At 43.5% G+C, this 18,632-nt stretch overlaps 1 protein-coding gene across 1 annotated transcript; it reads left to right on the plus strand.

Annotated features, from left to right (window-relative positions):
• Nucleotides 1–26: 26 nt before the first annotated feature.
• Nucleotides 27–18,056, plus strand: rbm18 (RNA binding motif protein 18). The gene is made up of 6 exons (XM_060895333.1): nt 27–183; nt 2,700–2,810; nt 9,917–10,043; nt 11,678–11,758; nt 15,138–15,226; nt 16,794–18,056. Exons 2-6 carry the CDS (start codon nt 2,704–2,706, stop codon nt 16,957–16,959), a joined length of 570 nt encoding a protein of 189 aa, XP_060751316.1. The 5' UTR covers nt 27–183; nt 2,700–2,703; the 3' UTR covers nt 16,960–18,056.
• The last annotated feature ends 576 nt before the right edge of the window (nt 18,057–18,632 follow it).

The raw sequence follows: 18,632 nt of genomic DNA on the forward strand, positions 1-18,632 counted from the left end.
GCCATAAACGTCATTCTGTCGCGCCGTTTATTGCTGTGTTGCTAGTACAGTTAGCACAGGAGCTAAACAACAGCCGTTAGCAGGAGGTTTAGTGCTTTAAGATACGACATGGTTTGTTTTTAAGCCGTTTGTTATCAGATCTTCTTACATTTGTTCCTGCTTTTTGTTCGCGTTAACAGTACGGTGAGTTATGAAGGGTTTGTTTAGAGAAAAGCACGACGCTAGTTTTGTGAGCTAACGAGTAAAGTGTGAAAAACAAACATCTGAATGTTGGATAACGTGAAAGTTTCGTCTCTGGTGGATGTTAATGAACTCTTCATCTGCTCCCGGTGTGTAAGGTGTAAATGTCGGTTGTCATAGAAACCTGAGGAACCTTTTACTGAAGCCAGGAAGATAGAAATGAGTGTAAAATTATATTCTACTCTCAGTTCTGGAATTTTATTTGATTTATTCCAGTTATTTAGTGTTAAGCTCAATAACACTAATATTAGCTCTGAGTTATATTTTATATTCCGTGTTTTTTTTTACATGCCAATATAAATATTGTGTTTAGAGGCTTTTGGGCTTATTAAAGAGATAGAAGAAAAAAGAGAGAGAGAGAGAGAGAGACACACACACACAGGGGGGGGCAGGGCAGAGAGAGTGAGAGATGCACAGAGTGAGGGGGGCAGAGAGAGAGACACACACAGAGTGAGGGGGGCAGAGAGAGAGAGAGACACACACAGAGTGAGGGGGCAGAGAGAGAGACAGAGAGAGACAGAGTGAGGGGGCAGAGAGAGAGAGACACACAGACACACACAGAGAGAGAGAGAGAGAGAGAGACACAGAGAGAGTGAGTGAGAGAGAGAGACACACACACACACATAGTGAGGGGGCAGAGAGAGACACAGACACACACACAGAGAGAGAGAGAGAGAGACACAGAGAGAGTGAGTGAGAGAGAGAGAGAGACACACACACACACAGAGTGAGGGGGCAGAGAGAGACACAGAGAGAGACAGAGAGGGAGAAAGACACGGAGAGAGAGAGTGTGTGTGTGTGTCAGGGAGAGAGAGACACAGAGAGAGAGAGAGACACCGTGAGTGAGGGGGCAGAGAGAGAGAGAGAGAGAGACACACACACACGGGGGGGGGCAGGGCAGAGAGAGTGAGAGATGCACAGAGTGAGGGGGGCAGAGAGAGAGACACACACAGAGTGAGGGGGGCAGAGAGAGAGAGAGACACACACAGAGTGAGGGGGCAGAGAGAGAGACAGAGAGAGACAGAGTGAGGGGGCAGAGAGAGAGAGACACACAGACACACACAGAGAGAGAGAGAGAGAGAGAGACACAGAGAGAGTGAGTGAGAGAGAGAGACACACACACACACATAGTGAGGGGGCAGAGAGAGACACAGACACACACACAGAGAGAGAGAGAGAGAGACACAGAGAGAGTGAGTGAGAGAGAGAGAGAGACACACACACACACAGAGTGAGGGGGCAGAGAGAGACAGAGAGGGAGAAAGACACGGAGAGAGAGAGAGAGTGTGTGTGTGTGTCAGGGAGAGAGAGACAGAGAGAGAGACAGAGAGTGAGGGGGCAGAGAAAGAGACAGAGAGAGAGACACACACAGAGTGAGGGGGGCAGCGAGAGAGACACACAGAGACAGAGAGAGAGAGAGACACACACAGAGTGAGGGGGCAGAGAGAGAGACACAGAGAGAGACAGAGTGAGGGGGCAGAGAGAGAGACACAGAGAGAGAGAGAGAGAGAGACAGACACACACAGAGTGAGAGAGACACAGAGAGAGTGAGTGAGAGCGAGAGAGAGACACACAGAGTGAGGGGGCAGAGAGAGAGACACAGAGAGAGAGAGAGAGAGAGAGAGAGAGAGAGAGACACAGAGAGAGTGAGTGAGAGAGAGAGAGAGACACACACACAGAGTGAGGGGGCAGAGAGAGACACACAGAGAGAGAGACAGAGAGGGAGAAAGACACGGAGAGAGAGAGAGAGTGTGTGTGTGTGTGTGTGTGTGTCAGGGAGAGAGACACACACAGAGAGGGAGAGAGTGTGTGTGGAAGAGAGAGAGAGAGAGAGACTTGTATGTGGCTCTCTATTGGCTTGAAATAGTGGATCTGATCCAGTGATTGTATTCAATACTGATCTAGTATCTAAAATGGAAAGGACTGAAGGATGGAAAAGAGCCAAACGTTTATATTTTTGTCTAAAATGTTTTTCTAATCAGAAGATTTACACTGAGACCACAAAGACAATGATTTAGAGAGATCTGTTCAATTCTGGACCTCGATTGCTCAGCAGCTCTGACAGCAGCTCTGAGTGCAGGTTTATATCTGTCTCATTAATATGTTTGTATGGTTCACTGGGACGTGTACAGCAGGTGTGTCACATAAGTTTTATTAAGTGTAATAACGTCTTATAGAAGGAGTCTTCAGTGTCAACACTTTGTAACAGTCAGTGGTCAAGCTGGAGAAGGGACAAAAGCCGACCAGGTGGTTAAAGTGACAACAGGAAGTAACTGGTTTCACTGATCTTAAATGTAGGATAAAAAAGTATCACCTGTAAAAAATGTGATATATAACGAATAAATCTGTGTTTTGCTTTAATTTAATTATATAATCATATCACTTCCTCGTTGATTGTTTTCCTGTTACGGCATTGCACACGGCGTTTTATTCCTGACGTAACTCGGGTTTTTTATTAGTCCAATGCAGTCAGCTGAAGAGTCGGTGGAGAACGCCTCCATCCTTTCGAGTGGCTCGGCGCAGGAGGGCCATCGCCTGTGGATTGGCAACATCGACCCTAAAATCACAGAGTGAGTACCTGGAGACCTGTTGGGGATGATGGATTAGCTGTGTGTGTGTGTGTGTGTGTGTGTGTGTGTGTGTGCGTGCGCTGGAGAATGTGCAGATGACCACAGGGTGTGTGAGAAAAGAGCCGTGGAGACCTGCATGTTCACTCGGCCGTCGTTTCCTACTCACCTGGCATGTTTACTCTGTCAACCTGTAGAGAGGAGAGAGAGAGAGAGAGAGAGAGAGAGAGAGAGAGAGAGGAGAGAGAGAGGAGAGAGAGAGGAGAGAGAGAGGAGAGAGAGAGAGAGAGAGAGCAAGCAAGCAACAGAGCTGCTGGAAAATGTACAGCTAACTCAGGCTAGTGTCTAGACAGGCGTTTCCTTCCCCCTCCGTCCCCTCCGTCTGCTGTTTCTCTTAAATAACCTGCTGGATTGAAAACAGCCTGGATGCCCATGGGCTGGTGTTCAGGGAAGATTAATTAGTTCACATGCTGCCAGTGTTTGTTGTATCAGCGTCCACTTCGCTGTGAAAATCCAGCAGTGTGACGTCAGCGCTCGGCTAACAAGCTGTTTTTTTTTTTCCTCCTGAAGTTTCCAAATCTTGTAGCTTGTGTGTCTTTGCGTCAGGATGATGGATAGAGATGCAGACAAGATGCCGTGCTAATCCTGCGAAAGTAAACCCAGCCACAGAAAACATGAATATAATATGATCAATAAACAGGAGAGTTAAATAAATATTATAAATATTACATCTGCACAACTTGTGTATTATTGATAATTAAAAATCACATCGTGAGTCATACGTCTGTGTGTGTCTGTCTGTGTCTGTGCGTGTCTGGGTCTGCGTGTCTGTCTGTGTCTGTGCGTGTCTGTGTCTGTGCGTGTCTGTGTCTGTGCGTGTCTGTGTCTGTGCGTGTCTGTGTCTGTGTCTGTCTGTGCGTGTCTGTCTGTGTCTGTGCAGGTCTGTCTGTGTCTGTGCGTGTCTGTCTGTGTCTGTGCGTGTCTATCTGTGCCTGCCTGTCTGTGTCTGTGCCTGTCTGTCTGTGTCTGTGCCTGTCTGTCTGTGCGTGTCTGTCTGTGTCTGTGCCTGTCTGTCTGTGCGTGTCTGTCTGTGTCTGTGCCTGTCTGTCTGTGCGTGTCTGTCTGTGTCTGTCTGTGTCTGTGCGTGTCTGTCTGTGTCTGTGCGTGTCTGTCTGTGTCTGTGCGTGTCTGTCTGTGTCTGTGCGTGTCTGTCTGTGTCTGTGCGTGTCTGTCTGTGTCTGTGCGTGTCTGTCTGTGTCTGTGCGTGTCTGTCTGTGTCTGTGCGTGTCTGTCTGTGTCTGTGCGTGTCTGTCTGTGTCTGTGCGTGTCTGTCTGTGTCTGTGCGTGTCTGTCTGTGTCTGTGCGTGTCTGTCTGTGTCTGTGCGTGTCTGTCTGTGTCTGTGCGTGTCTGTCTGTGTCCGTGTCCGTGTCTGTGCGTGTCTGTCTGTCTGTCTGTCTGTGTCTGTCTGTGTCTGTGCGTGTCCGTGCGTGTCTGTCTGTCTGTCTGTGTCCGTGTCTGTGCGTGTCTGTCTGTGTCTGTGCGTGTGTCACTGTGTGTGTCACTGTGTGTGTCACTGTGTGTGTCACTGTGTGTGTCACTGTGTGTGTGTCACTGTGTGTGTCACTGTGTGTGTGTCACTGTGTGTGTGTCACTGTGTGTGTGTCACTGTGTGTGTGTGTCACTGTGTGTGTGTGTCAGTGTGTGTGTGTGTGTGTCAGTGTGTGTGTGTGTGTGTGTCACTGTGTGTGTGTGTGTGTCACTGTGTGTGTGTGTGTGTCACTGTGTGTGTGTGTGTGTGTCACTGTGTGTGTGTGTGTGTCACTGTGTGTGTGTGTGTGTCACTGTGTGTGTGTGTGTCACTGTGTGTGTGTGTGTCACTGTGTGTGTGTGTGTCACTGTGTGTGTGTCACTGTGTGTGTGTCACTGTGTGTGTGTCACTGTGTGTGTGTCACTGTGTGTGTGTCACTGTGTGTGTGTCACTGTGTGTATCATGATTGAATCCCCTGAGTGTTAGATCAGAGCGTCAGAGCAGAATTCTTGGTTTTGATGGAATTTATTTTTTGCGGAGCAGAAGGTCAGTGTGAGGGCAGTGTGACGAGCAACACTGCTGAAACCACTCACACTGACTGGCATGTTCACACACTTTCCACTTCACCACCTCTCTCTCTCTCTCACTCTCGCTCTCTCTGTAATGCATCACATCACATCACCTTCTGGCAGCTCGCAGAAATTCTCCACTCAGCAGTGAGACAAACATAGAAGCCGAGCACCACGCAGACTTTCCCCGAGCACTTAAACGCTTTCTGTTTGCACTTGAACTTGAGATTTATTTAAACTCTGAGTTGTGACACGGCTGACCTGAGGATGCAGTGGAGTGTGAGAAAGTCCATGAGCTGCTTCATTATCGCTGCTACTTTCCCTCCAGGTCCTCGAGTCGAACCCTAACCGCTTGTGGCAGGTCACTAATGACCAGCGCAGCAGTAACAACGCTGAGTGAACGTGCTGTGAACAGAGCAGAGAGCAGAAACAATCATCTCTCTTAATGAAGAACGCTTATTAAAACGTGCACCATGTTTTTATTATTCCGGCTTTTATTATTTATAGTTATTAATACGCTCGAGTCTGAAAGCGCAATGAGTTTTTTTTTTTGTTTTTTTTTAATTCTGCAAAGAAAGCCGACGTACAGTATCTGAAATTTTCATCGTCTCGTCGTCCGATCCTGCAGTAAATCGTTTAATATACAGAAGATCAGATTTTCTGCTTTTTATCTCTGAGATTAAAGTTAAATTGGGATCGTAAGGCTTTAGACGACTTCACCGCACAGAGCTGTATCACTCACAAACTGCTGAAATTTGTGCCAATGTTTCTGTAAATATTCCGCCCGGTGTTTATTTCGTCCGTAACGAGAGACGACAATAGAACTAGATAACGAGCACTTTATAACTAGATTTGTAAAGTTCGTCGCAACAAACTTTGATGTTGGCTTTGACGATGGAAGTATTCGCAAAGGCCGGTGCTTTTTTGGAGGCGAGTGGACATAAGGGTCAGTGTTACTTTTGGAAGCAAGTAAACAGAAAGCTAGGGTGAAAAAACATTTGGAGGTAAGTGGAGACGAGCATGTGATGTCATCCGAATACTCTTGAGGAAGTTCCCCTCATTGGGCATTGAGTGTTTTGATATGTCACACGTCCATGTTGTGCTAATTTTTTTTTTTTTCATGTGACGTCACGTGACGTGACCAGAATACACGTGAGGCAGTTCTCCTCGTTGTAGTGTTTTGATACGTCACAAATCCATGTTGTGCTAATTTTTAATTTTCACGTGACCTCAGGTGACGTCACGTGACATCATCAGAATACTCATGAGGAAGTTCCTCTCATTGTTCTGAGTGTTTTGATATGTCACATGTCCATGTTGTAAAAGGTTTTTTGATTTTGCATATTTTAGGGCGGGGCTGCGGGACAACCGAAAGGCCAGTCGGTACACTAATTTAAAACATTGTTCAGAGTATCACTCTAAAGGAGCCGAGTTTGGTGTAGATAATCGAAAGCTTGCCGAGTTATAAACCTCCAAAATTTATAATGGGAGTCTATGGGGAAAAAAGGCCACTTTGAGACCCGGTACCGGAAGTACTGGTACTCGGATCGCTTAGAAAAGTAATAGCAACAAACTTCAGACCAGCGTCTACAACATATCTGAATTTGGTGCATGTGGCTTTACTGGGATGTTGTTAGAGCGATGAAATGATTCCACCTTAAACAAAAAGTTTCAAGTTTATTTCTATAGAGCTTTTTTACAATCAACATCGTCTCAGAGCAGCTTTACAGAACATAAACATAGAACAACAAGTTAATATAAAGAATAATATAATACAAACATTCTAGATTAATATTAGACTTCTATTTAAATGTGTATGTATTTATCCCCAATGAACAAGTCTGAGGTGACTCAGGTGACTGTGGGGAGGAAAAAGTCCCTTAGATGGTAAAGCATGAAACCTTGAGAGGAACCAGACTCAAAGGGGAACCTCATCCTCATCTGGGTGACACTGGGGGTGTGATTATAAATATACAGTCTGATAAATGTTGTGTTGGTGTAAAAGATCACATGGAGTTCACATCTCCTCTTTAGTATCACAGAGTCTAACTGGAGCTGGTAGATCTGTAGATGCCTCTTTAGATGCTTCAGGTTTCTCAGAGTCGGCCTCGTCTCAGTGGAAATGATGCTGAATATCTCGCCTGACCCATTCACTTGCTCTCGGTGACATCAGTCCTTCCTTCCTTTTTATTTGTAATCGTTTCATCAAAAAAAATGTTTGATTTTGCTGCAAAATTTGTTTCAAAATTTCAATGCAACATTGTGGAGGTTTTTTTTTTTTTTTATGGTGGAAAAAACTCAAACTGGAGAAACCCCGAGCACACGATTCTTCTTTTAATCTCATCCCAGTAAAGACACGTGTGTACTGACTTTTTTGTGAGAGCTTCGCTCACGTCCCACACACGTGGACGACGTCACGCGCGACGAAGCGTCTCGAGCCGAAGCTGCGGTCGTTTTCAAACAATTTTCAGATTTTTTTTCTCTGAACATGGAGATACTTTACAGGCTTCGTTCTCTTTACAGCGGGCGGATAAAGCGCACACGGATCTATTTCAAAAGAAAGGAGGAGAACGCGACCTCCTGCCATGTGCTCAGCTCATCAGGACACACAGATGTATATCCGTATAATACGCCTGTTGTGTAACCGGGAAACACTGCCGTGTTGTTTTCCGATTTTTCCGTTTACATCTTCCTGCCTTTCGTGCTCAGATCTGAAACCTCGGTATGCGAGGTGGGTGGGTTTGAGGGTGGAGGGAGAAGGAAAAGAAGAAGAAGGAAGAAAAAAAAAAGAAGCTCTGGTTTTGTTGGTTTACACCGAGCTGTCGCTTGGCTCTGGTTTGTGCTGTCAGAGAAACCAGCCCTGATTCCAGACCCCGCTTCGTTTTCCTCCAGACCGCTCTGTTTATTGCCCCCTGGAGAGGTGCATTGTGGTTTACTAAAAGCCATGGGCCGTACCACATGCATCACGCCTCGATCCCTTTCTCAATCAGGAAGATCTGGTGGCCAGGGTCGAGTGGGTGGAGTCTGGGAAAGTGCGAAATGCTCCTTGGGTTTAAAGCTCCTGGGAGAGCAGGGGAAGACATTAAGACAGTGGCCAGGACCCCGAATCTGGCCCAGGATTAAAAATAACCCCTGAACAGACCACAACAATAACGCAGACCCCTCAATCAGGTCCGCCGCTCGGCCCGACACCCGCCGTTCCCAGACCGCTTCGATTGCTTATGCAAAAAATAAAAAAACAGGACACGAGTCACGTGGTGTGAACAGAGTGTTCGGAATCATTCAACTCAAAAGTTTTCTTCCTACGGCGTTCAACTGTTCAAAGTGAAAACGAGAGAGAGAGAAAACTCTCGCACTCACGTGTGTCACGTTCGTGTTCCACTGTGTTTGTGTTCTAATAGATAAGTCTGTTTCGCTCAAACCGATTACGTCTCATCAGCAAACATGATCAATCAGCGTACATTAATTTATACTGAACACTTAAAAGTTCCTCTCTTTGTCCCTCTGAGGAACCCGACAGCAAAGTGTTCACTAATCAACGGAGCCGTTTTATTTCTTTCTACTAATTAGGAAACAATTACTCCGTATTTTCCTCCTCGTTTCCGGAAGCTGTCAGGAGTTTATCATTCAACTCTTGGTATTTGGTGAAAACTTCTGGTTCTTCTAGCAGATATAAAGGGTTCCTATCCTCCTGAAAAGGGTTTCTTCTGATGGTGAACCTGTCAGAGTTCCACATGGAACCTTTATGATTAAAGAGGATTAACGTTTTGTAAACGAGCTCATTATTTTTCTCTTCGTGCCAGTGGCCGATGTCGGATTTCGGCGTAGTCGTTTACAGACGTGCGCCGTGCGAATCCGCTCTCGTGTGGTCTGTTTTCGTCTTGGCAGCGTGTGAGGAAAGTCTCCCGTCCTCAGGTGGTGTACAGACCACAGCTCAGGCATGGAGAAGTCATTCCTGGTGTTAATGGCCTTAAGGGTTGTTGAAGTGACCGTAATGTATTGCCCTTGTTCAGGGCAGAAACGGAAGCCAGGGGTGGGATTTTGATGTTGTGTTGTTTGCCCTGATTGGTTGTCACCGTGTCAGTCGGCATTCTGGGGCTTTGGATCTGCTCTCAGTTGTAGCTGTTTGTCCTGAAGTGAGCTCTGGAGGGAATTCAGACTTCCTCTTTTTGATATTTTCATTGTCCTCTTGCTGTATCCTCTGTATTGTGTTACTAAAAGATTTACAGCAGCTAAAAAGGTGTAAAGTGACCTGTCATTTTAATCAAGAACATCTGCGGGAGGAGTGTGATGTCATTCCGCTGATCCGTGTCGGGCTTTTTATTGCTCTTTTCACATGCAAGTCCTCTTAAACGTGTAAACAGAGCAGTTTATGGAGTCTGAATCACACACACACACACACACACACACACACACACACACACACACACACACACACACACACTGCGATTACTGTGAGTTATTTTAAATCCTGGATCCTGATTGGTCAGAATCTGTTTATTTGATTTTCTAGAACAGCAGCTCTGACAGTAGCTCAGGTTAGATATATTATGGTTTCTATAGCAACACAATTGTGCACAATTGTATTTTTATTTATTTATTTTTTTTATGGAATTTTATATAATTTTTTTTGAAACATCTCCAGCGTCAGCACTTTTGTAACACTCTAAATTAAACAGCAAAATTACAGCTTTACCTCAAATATAAAGGATGGCATTGAGACGCTGGTGAGAGAACAAATATTTATAGCAGCTGTAACTCAAATTAAATTCTCTAAACTTTATTTTCACTACAAGTGGATAAAAGGTCCGGCGTGTAATTCTGTAATTAGTTAAAGGTGTAATGTTGGAGATTTGCTGTAGTGTAAGAGGAATAAAAGGCTTCAATGGTGAAGAGCATCGCCGCTTCACATCATCACTGGTGTTATTATTGTATTATAACTGAACCCCACACTCAGCGCTTCACTCTGTGCCTCAGCTGCAGATTTCATGGAGAGTTTGTGGTGTTGCAGGTATCACCTGGTGAAGCTCCTGGAGAAATTTGGAAAAGTGAAGCAGTTTGATTTCCTGTTCCACAAGTCGGGACCGCTGGAGGGTCAGCCGAGAGGATACTGCTTCGTCAACTTCCACACCAAAGAGGTTTCTGTCTCATGTCTACTTCAGAAGTGTCTGTATAAAGATTCACACCTGAACGTGATCTGTGTGTGTGTCTGTGTGTGTGTGTCTGTCTGTGTGTGTGTTTGTGTCTAGGGGTGTGTGTGTGTGTGTCTGGGGGGGTGTGTGTGTGTGTCTGGGGGTGTGTGTGTGTGTGTGTCTGGGGGTGTGTGTGTGTGTGTCTGTGTGTGTGTGTGTGTGTGTGTGTCTGTCTGTCTGTCTGTGTGTGTGTGTGTGTCTGTCTGTGTGTGTGTGTCTGTGTGTGTGTTTGTGTCTAGGGGTGGGTGTGTGTTTGTGTCTAGGGGTGGGTGTGTGTGTGTGTCTGGGGGTGTGTGTCTGGGGGTGTGTGTGTGTGTGTCTGGGGGTGTGTGTGTGTGTGTCTGGGTGTGTGTGTGTGTGTGTGTGTCTGGGGGTGTGTGTGTGTGTGTGTGTGTCTGGGTGTGTGTGTGTGTGTGTGTGTGTCTGGGGGTGTGTGTGTGTGTGTGTCTGGGGGTGTGTGTGTGTGTGTGTCTGGGGGTGTGTGTGTGTGTGTGTCTGGGGGTGTGTGTGTGTGTGTGTGTCTGGGGGTGTGTGTGTGTGTGTGTCTGGGGGTGTGTGTGTGTGTGTGTCTGGGGGTGTGTGTGTGTGTGTGTGTCTGGGGGTGTCTGTGTGTGTGTGTCTGGGGGTGTCTGTGTGTGTGTGTGTGTGTGTGTCTGTCTGTGTGTGTGTGTCTGTGTGTGTGTGTGTCTGTGTGTGTGTGTCTGTGTGTGTGTCTGTGTGTGTGTGTCTGTCTGTGTGTGTGTCTGTCTGTGTGTGTGTGTCTGTCTGTCTGTGTGTGTGTCTGTGTGTGTGTCTGTCTGTGTGTGTGTCTGTGTGTGTGTCTGTGTGTGTGTCTGTGTGTGTGTCTGTGTGTGTGTGTGTGTCTGTGTGTGTGTCTGTGTGTGTGTGTGTGTGTGTCTGTGTGTGTGTGTGTCTGTGTGTGTGTGTGTCTGTGTGTGTGTCTGTGTGTGTGTGTGTGTCTGTCTGTCTGTGTGTGTGTGTGTCTCTGTCTGTGTGTGTGTCTGTCTGTCTGTGTGTGTGTCTGTCTGTGTGTGTGTCTGTCTGTCTGTGTGTCTGTCTGTCTGTGTGTGTCTGTCTGTCTGTGTGTGTGTCTGTCTGTGTGTGTGTCTGTCTGTGTGTGTGTGTGTCTGTCTGTGTGTGTCTGTCTGTCTGTGTGTGTGTCTGTGTGTGTGTGTGTGTGTGTGTGTGTGTGTCTGTCTGTGTGTGTGTGTGTCTGTCTGTGTGTGTCTGTCTGTCTGTGTGTGTGTGTTTGTGTGTGTGTGTGTGTTGACATTCACCTGCCTGAAACACACCAGGCTTTCATTTAATGTGCTTTAATGCCGTACTTATTAAAACAGAGCATCGTGTCCATATCGAGTCTGTGTTAGAGTGCGAGTCTCAGAGAAGACTTGTGGGGATGTGGTAGCCTAGTGGAAGGTTGTGAGTTCCAATCCTATGTCCACTGAGCTGCCACTGCTGGGCCCCTGAGCGAGGCCCTTAACCCTCAATTGCTCAGTTGTATGAAAAAGGAAAAGAGATAGAAATGTAAGTTGATCTGGATCAAGTTGTGTGTCATAACTGAGCTGCTTCTCCGTATTCAGGAGGCAGAACGAGCCATCCAGTGTCTTAATGGAAAGCTGGCTTTGTCCAAGAAACTGGTGGTGCGCTGGGCCCACGCTCAGGTAAAGGTAAGACCCCAAACCTCTAAACCTGTGGAGTGTAAATATATAAAATCATAAACTGGATCAGATGTAACAAATCTGTCCTGAAATATCCGAAAATCTTAAATAATCTGGGTCACACAATAACAACAGTAGCCATGTGGCTTAATGTCAACAACAACAACAACGACGTCCAGTGAGGAGTTTGCTCACAGATCTGCTGTAGAAATAGTTCACATTTATAGACAATGGAACAGAAAATACAGAGAGACTCGCTTGTGTTTTTTTATTTTTTTTATTTCTTTATTATATTTGAGCTTTTATTTATATTTACAGATTAAGTGTTTGTCTTTTGAATCTCTGGTTTTGTGTAAGTTTCGTGTGTGTAGCGAGAGATTTTTGCCTGGTTTTTTTAAGTGAATGCTTCTTTCAAAGTAAAAAAAGAAAACATGTCGTCTGTAGTTAAAATACTCGGTAGAACAGAAGCAGGTCAGAATTCTGTGTTGGAATTTTCCGGGAGCTGCTCAGCGAGACAGAAGCGGTGTTGAGGCCGGCTGAAGGACTCGTCCAGAGAAGCGGGTCTATAACAATAGGCAGCTGCCTCTGAGAGAGAGGAAATCCTGTATGGTCCCGAATGACGCCCCCCAACCCAACCCTTCACCCCGTCCCGGTCGCTCCCTGTCAGAGGGGAACGGGACACCAGGCTGGGGTCAAGGTCATCAGAGCAGAGCTGTTGGCAACAACAAGCAGGAGCTGAGCTGCTCTGAGCAGAGCAGAACTCCACCCTGCACTGTAGAGCTCACTCCTGACTCCTAACTGCCCTGTAGCATTCACTCCTGACTCCTAACTGCACTGTAGAGTTCACTCCTGACTCCTAACTGCCCTGTAGCATTCACTCCTGACTCCTAACTGCTCTGTAGAGCTCACTCCTGACTCCTAACTGCTCTGTAGAGCTCACTCCTGACTCCTAACTGCTCTGTAGAGCTCACTCCTGACTCCTGACCTCACCGTAGAGCTCACTCCTGACTCCTGACCTCACCGTAGAGCTCACTCCTGACTCCTGACCTCACCGTAGAGCTCACTCCTGACTCCTAACTGCCCTGTAGAGCTCACTCCTGACTCCTGACCTCACCGTAGAGCTCACTCCTGACTCCTAACTGCCATGTAGAGCTCACTCCTGACTCCTGACCTCACCGTAGAGCTCACTCCTGACTCCTAACTGCCATGTAGAGCTCACTCCTGACTCCTGACCTCACCGTAGAGCTCACTCCTGACTCCTAACTGCCCTGTAGAGCTCACTCCTGACTCCTGGCCTCACCGTAGAGCTCACTCCTGACTCCTAACTGCCCTGTAGAGATCACTCCTGACTCCTGACCACACTGTAGAGTTCACTGTAGAGACTCCTGACTTTACTCCTGACTATAGACTATTTGTGTCGTCTAGATTTCAGTCTTCTCTCCATATCTTAAATAGCATCCTCTGAATGACGATTTGCTGAGACAGAAATCATTTGTAACTTGTTAGATGCACAACCAACATCACAAACACGTCAATTCGACACCTACATCCTCCGTTGCCTTGGAAACATCAGCACCAATTCTAGCTCTAGTGCGTTTGCGTGACTTTGGATTATAAACAACGTGCACAGGGATTTTATGTGATTTTTATGACGCACGTAATCAGTTTTTTCACAATTGATTCTTTGGGATTTAAGAATAAAACGCGTTAAAAAAAAAAGTTTTTTCATGGAAGCGTTTATTTTGTGTCCTGCTTTGTAGCTTAAACACAGCGAGCGTAAAGGTGACGTGATTTCCGATGATGATAAACAGATTGTTGCTCATCTGCCCTGATGACACACCCCCTAGAGTTTGAACCCAGAACTGACCCAAAAATCTGGAAACAATGCAGATGGCGATCCGTAAATCCGTCTGTATTTCAAACCGATTTTTGACTTCTGTTACTTGTTAGTGTCTGTAGCTCCAGAAACTAAACACGCCAATGCGAGATACCGAATCGGCTACAGAAACACGGCACACAGCTACTTTCCTGACAGTTCTTTTAACTCCTCGGCTTTAAAGACCGGCTCCATCTTGAGCTTTCCGCAGACTCATCACCGATTTCTCTCTCTCTTTGTCCCTTCCCTCAATCGGTCTGAGCCGAAAGCACCTCGTTAGACGTACATGTGGAGTGATGTTACAGGAAAATGTACAGCACCATATTGAAGCCATCAGAGATGCGCTGTTTAGTTTGGATAATTATTTACACATGGGACGGGCACGGGATTCTTTGTCAGTCTTGTAGGTTTGATGAGTAGCTACAAGAAACCAGCTGCTTTGGTATAAATAGCTATAAGGAGACATTTAACTTAAAGTAGAACCGAAGAACAAGTTCTGTCGTTTAATTAATCCAAATAACGAACATCTCAAAGAGTCACTGTTATTTAGAACCGAGTGGCCCAGCGAGTCCTGGGACGATGCTTTCACACTGTAAACGACTTCTTTTATAAAGCCACAGTAATACATCTGTCAGTAATGTTTGACTTTTCAACATATAAGAATTCAATAGTGTGTCGTTTTAACCCAGAAAAAATAATCTACACGGTGTAATAAGGTTGGATGTTTTTTTAAAGCCCAACACATTTACAGAACAGAGTTTAGACTCTGCTTTCGTTTCCCCTGCTTGTTTTCCGTCATTGACCATCAGGCAGATCTGTCAACATCTAACGTTACCATGACAACCTTTCAACGTTAACATCAGCCGCGTCGGTTAAGTAGCTCGAGGGATTGTCTGAGAAACATTTCCTCAAATGCCAGACGTGATTGGCTCAAAGCTTATTTAGTGACCTCACAAAAGACCTCCCTGAATAAGTTTAATGTAAAGAATATTTTTCAATCTAAGAGGAGCTCATGATTTAAAACCTTATTTTCATTTCCTTGCTGTTGTGTGAAATAGGTTGTGTTTAAGGCGATGGTTCATTGTGCCTCTTGTTTTTGTTCTCCGCAGGTTTTTTCCATCTCTACCGGGAATAAGGCACAAACTCTCGGACCAGGACCAGGACCCTTCATGGCCTCTCTACTCTTTCTGACTCATTTATCAGTATTTTAGTAAACTGAATATTTACAAATTGCATGTTTCCTTCAAATTTGGATGCCAGTCGGCTGTAAATTATCGAGCACGTTCACAATATGATTCTTTAACAAATAGCCCCGCCCACAAAGCACCATAAAAGAGAGAGCTGAAAATGTTAGAATAAAGAAGCGCAGCCACTCATTCTCTGTCTGTTACAGGGTGCCAATACTTTTGTTCTTATTAAACATGCTAGACTTAGTTATATTTATTCAGTATTTCATCTGTTGCTATAGTTTCTCATTAGGATTGTGTGTGTGTGTGTGTGTTTCAGAGATTTGAGCCCTACAGAGGAGATAAGAACCTTCTTTCCAGCCTGGAGCCGTCCTGCAGTGAGACAGAGGAGCAGCCGACCTCTCTGAGGTCTGTGAAAAATTTATATTCCCTTCTCCTGACGCTCAGCTTTCTCTCAGCACTTCACAAAACGTCACTGAACACCATTATTTCCTCAAGCCTTGTGTGTGTGTATGTATATGTGTATGTATATGTGTGTGTGTGTGTGTTTGTGTGTGTATTTGTATTTGTGTGTGTGTGTATTTGTATTTGTTTGTGTATTTGTGTGTATTTATTTGTTTGTGTGTATTTGTGTGTATTTGTTTGTGTGTGTGTGTATTTGTGTGTGTATGTTTGTGTGTGTATGTATGTTTGTGTGTGTCTGTGTGTTTGTGTGTATTTGTGTGTGTGTGTGTTTGTGTGTTTGTGTGTATTTGCATGTGTGTATTTGTGTGTGTATTTGTGTGTGTGTGTGTTTGTGTGTGTATTTGTATTTGTGTGTGTGTGTATTTGTATTTGTTTGTGTATTTGTGTGTATTTATTTGTTTGTGTGTATTTGTTTGTGTGTGTATGTATTTGTGTGTGTGTATTTGTGTGTATGTTTGTGTGTGTATGTATGTTTGTGTGTGTCTGTGTGTTTGTGTGTGTGTGTGTGTGTGTGTTTGTGTGTATTTGCATTTGTGTATTTGTGTGTGTGTGTGTATTGATGTATTTTCTTACACACTGAATAAATTCTACACACATTAAATCCTGCTGTAAAGTGACACATGCCTGAAAAGCTGCTGGAAACATTTCAGTATTTATTTAAATAATTTTATTTTCACAATTTATTACATTTTATTTTCTAATTAACTGTTAAAAATTTATAAAAGTTTATAAAAATGTATGTATTAATTTATTTATTGTTTTTGTTTGTTGCACACGTTTTAACACTCTCTCTAAAGAAAGGAATAAATACATAAAAAAACAAAAATCTAAATGAGCACTGAAAAACCTGCCATTTTAATTTTGTTTAATTATTAAATTTATAACCTTTTAAGGCGTGAAGCTTTCAGATGGATGAATAGAGACATTCTTCAGACACTTTAGAGTAATAACTAATCACACAAATAAACAAACAAATAATAAACACTGTAGAAATGTTTTGTTTGTTTTTTATTTATTACATTCGGCACTTTTTTTTAACACCCAGAGTTTCTTTGTGTGCCATTTATTGAACAGTCATTAATGAATCAAAATTAAATCTGTAATTAAATAAATCTGTCTCTTGTTTTAAATAAAAAAAACTAAGATTTCTTTCTTTTTTCAAGTCTTTTTAACACCCAATTAATGTATTTATTTGTTAATGTATTTACTACATTTTGTAACATGATCCTGATTTTATGAAACACCCCCGAATACAAAAAACATCAGAAATACAGTTATTATATTTTTAGTGAAAGTTTTTGTTTAATTTCAACTTGTTTTATATTCTTTATTTCTGTGGAGTCTTTCTGGCAGCCTACGTCACTTTAAAATGATGTAATATGAAGTAATAAATAAATAATGACTGTCATTATTTTACAATTAATTTGAACTATTTTCAGTGTTTATGTATGAGAAACATAAATGAGACAGCAGCAGTGTATTAACTGTGTGTGTGTGTGTGTGTGTTAAGTGTGAGTGCGAAGATTAAAGCGATCGAAGCCAAGCTGCAGATGATGGAGGAGAACGTGGATGAGGAATACTCAGGACCGTCGCCGTACCTCTACAACAAACCTCCTGAGAAGAAGGACAAGAGATCTCAGCCTTATAACAAACAGTTCCGCAGGTTCAAGAGATGACCACCTGTTGGAACATAAACATATACACACACACACACACACACATGCTGAGGACTTGTGTTTAATAAAAACACACACACTCTTACACCAGTGTACTGTCAAGACCGGAGCAAGAGGAGGAGATGTGAGTGTGTGTGTGTGTGTGTGTGTGTGTGTGCGCGTGCGTGTGTGCGTGAGTGTGTGTGAGTGCGTGTATGTGTGTCTGAGAGAGAGACAGAGAGAGAAACACCTCTCTCTCTCTCTCTCTCTCTCTCTCTCTCTCTCTCTCTCTTTTCCAAGTTTTTTTTTTTTTTTTAAATAAATATTTTAAGCTTTTGTACGTTTTGTAATTTTTAGGTTTTCTTCTGTTCCTTTCTTCCAGTCTAATGGAGACACTTATTTGTGCTTTAGCTCCATCCTCAGCGTCGTTTTCTGTGTTACCGTGTCGTGTCTTTTTGAGATTGGAGAAATTATCATTAGTGTAAGTAGTAATAACTTTCCTTCAAGAAATTTGATCACGTGATCTCCGCAGCGACATGATGTCGTGTTGTTGAGGTTGCTGCTACATTTTAAACCCGTTATAACAAACAGCACAAGTCCATAAACTGATAGACCTGACATTGAGCCGCAGCTGTGTTTTCATTATTTATTACAATCAAGATGAAGTTTGAGGTAGTTATTAGTTTTATATTTAACCCTAAAATAGAAACAATCATCTTCTTACTTCTAGGTCGGAGAAATGAGCACTCTTATTAACAGCCTTAACCTTTATACAGCCAACAGCTTAATTATAATCTAAAAAGTCATGTAATGATTAGGTTTATTTTGTGCTCTTAAACTAATTCTCATCTTTTCACAAATATTAGTGAAAAATATATATTAAAAATGGTGTGTGTGTGTGTATGTATCATTGCGTCATAACTCAATGCCAGTTTCTTTTTCTTTCCACAATAATATTAGCCCCGCCTGTGATCGTGTTTCAAATTTGCATATTCAAATAAGCTGTCATTTGCATTAGGCTTAAAGCTTTCTGTGCAGAATAACTGCTTTTGTAAAGTTGCTTTTTTTTGTGAAACCTGTGAATATAAGTCCGATTCAATAAACTAATAATGTTCAAAGCTTCCTTTATCAAATTAGTTTTTTTATTAATTTTCCAGTCACTGTTTTGTGTTACAGTCGAAATAATTCCGGCTTCTCGGTTTACTGTAACTTCCTCTGAAAGCTCTGGGGGTTTGTTCATATTTGGTCTGTCACGAGCATTTTTAATAGAGGTGCAATTATTATAATTATTATTTCTTTAAACTGCACACAGAAATACTTGAACTCTACACTAATGTGTGCTGTGAGTGAGTAATGCTCCAGAATTTGGCAAATGTAAAGAAAAAGGAGAAGGAATGTTGTTAGGTGATCCCTTCATCTTCAGTCTATTATTTATTCCTCTTTCTTTGTCACGCTTATGTGTGTAGAAAACACACACACACACACACACACATACTCACCTTCCGTTCCCGAGGATGTATCATTTGATGCCACAAATTCTTTTTTCTGACGCCAACAATTATTTCGAATGAATAAAGCTCGATATTTAAAAGCCAAAATACTTCCATTAGACAATGAGCTTAATTTGTATAATCATGAAAAATACAGATCTAAATGATATCAGTTTTGTTCCGAACGTATGACATTTTTAAACG

Source organism: Tachysurus vachellii, chromosome 20 (assembly GCF_030014155.1).
Source record: "Tachysurus vachellii isolate PV-2020 chromosome 20, HZAU_Pvac_v1, whole genome shotgun sequence".
NCBI classification, from domain to species: Eukaryota; Metazoa; Chordata; class Actinopteri; order Siluriformes; family Bagridae; genus Tachysurus; species Tachysurus vachellii.

Excerpts from the sequence above, each read along its gene's own strand:
- rbm18 (XM_060895333.1), top strand. The coding sequence starts at position 2,704 with ATGCAGTCAGCTGAAGAGTCGGTGGAGAACGCCTCCATCCTTTCGAGT. Across the intron at positions 10,044-11,677 it reads TCAACTTCCACACCAAAGAG|GAGGCAGAACGAGCCATCCA; the intron begins GTTTCTGTCTCA and ends CTCCGTATTCAG. Across the intron at positions 11,759-15,137 it reads TGCGCTGGGCCCACGCTCAG|AGATTTGAGCCCTACAGAGG; the intron begins GTAAAGGTAAGA and ends TGTGTGTTTCAG.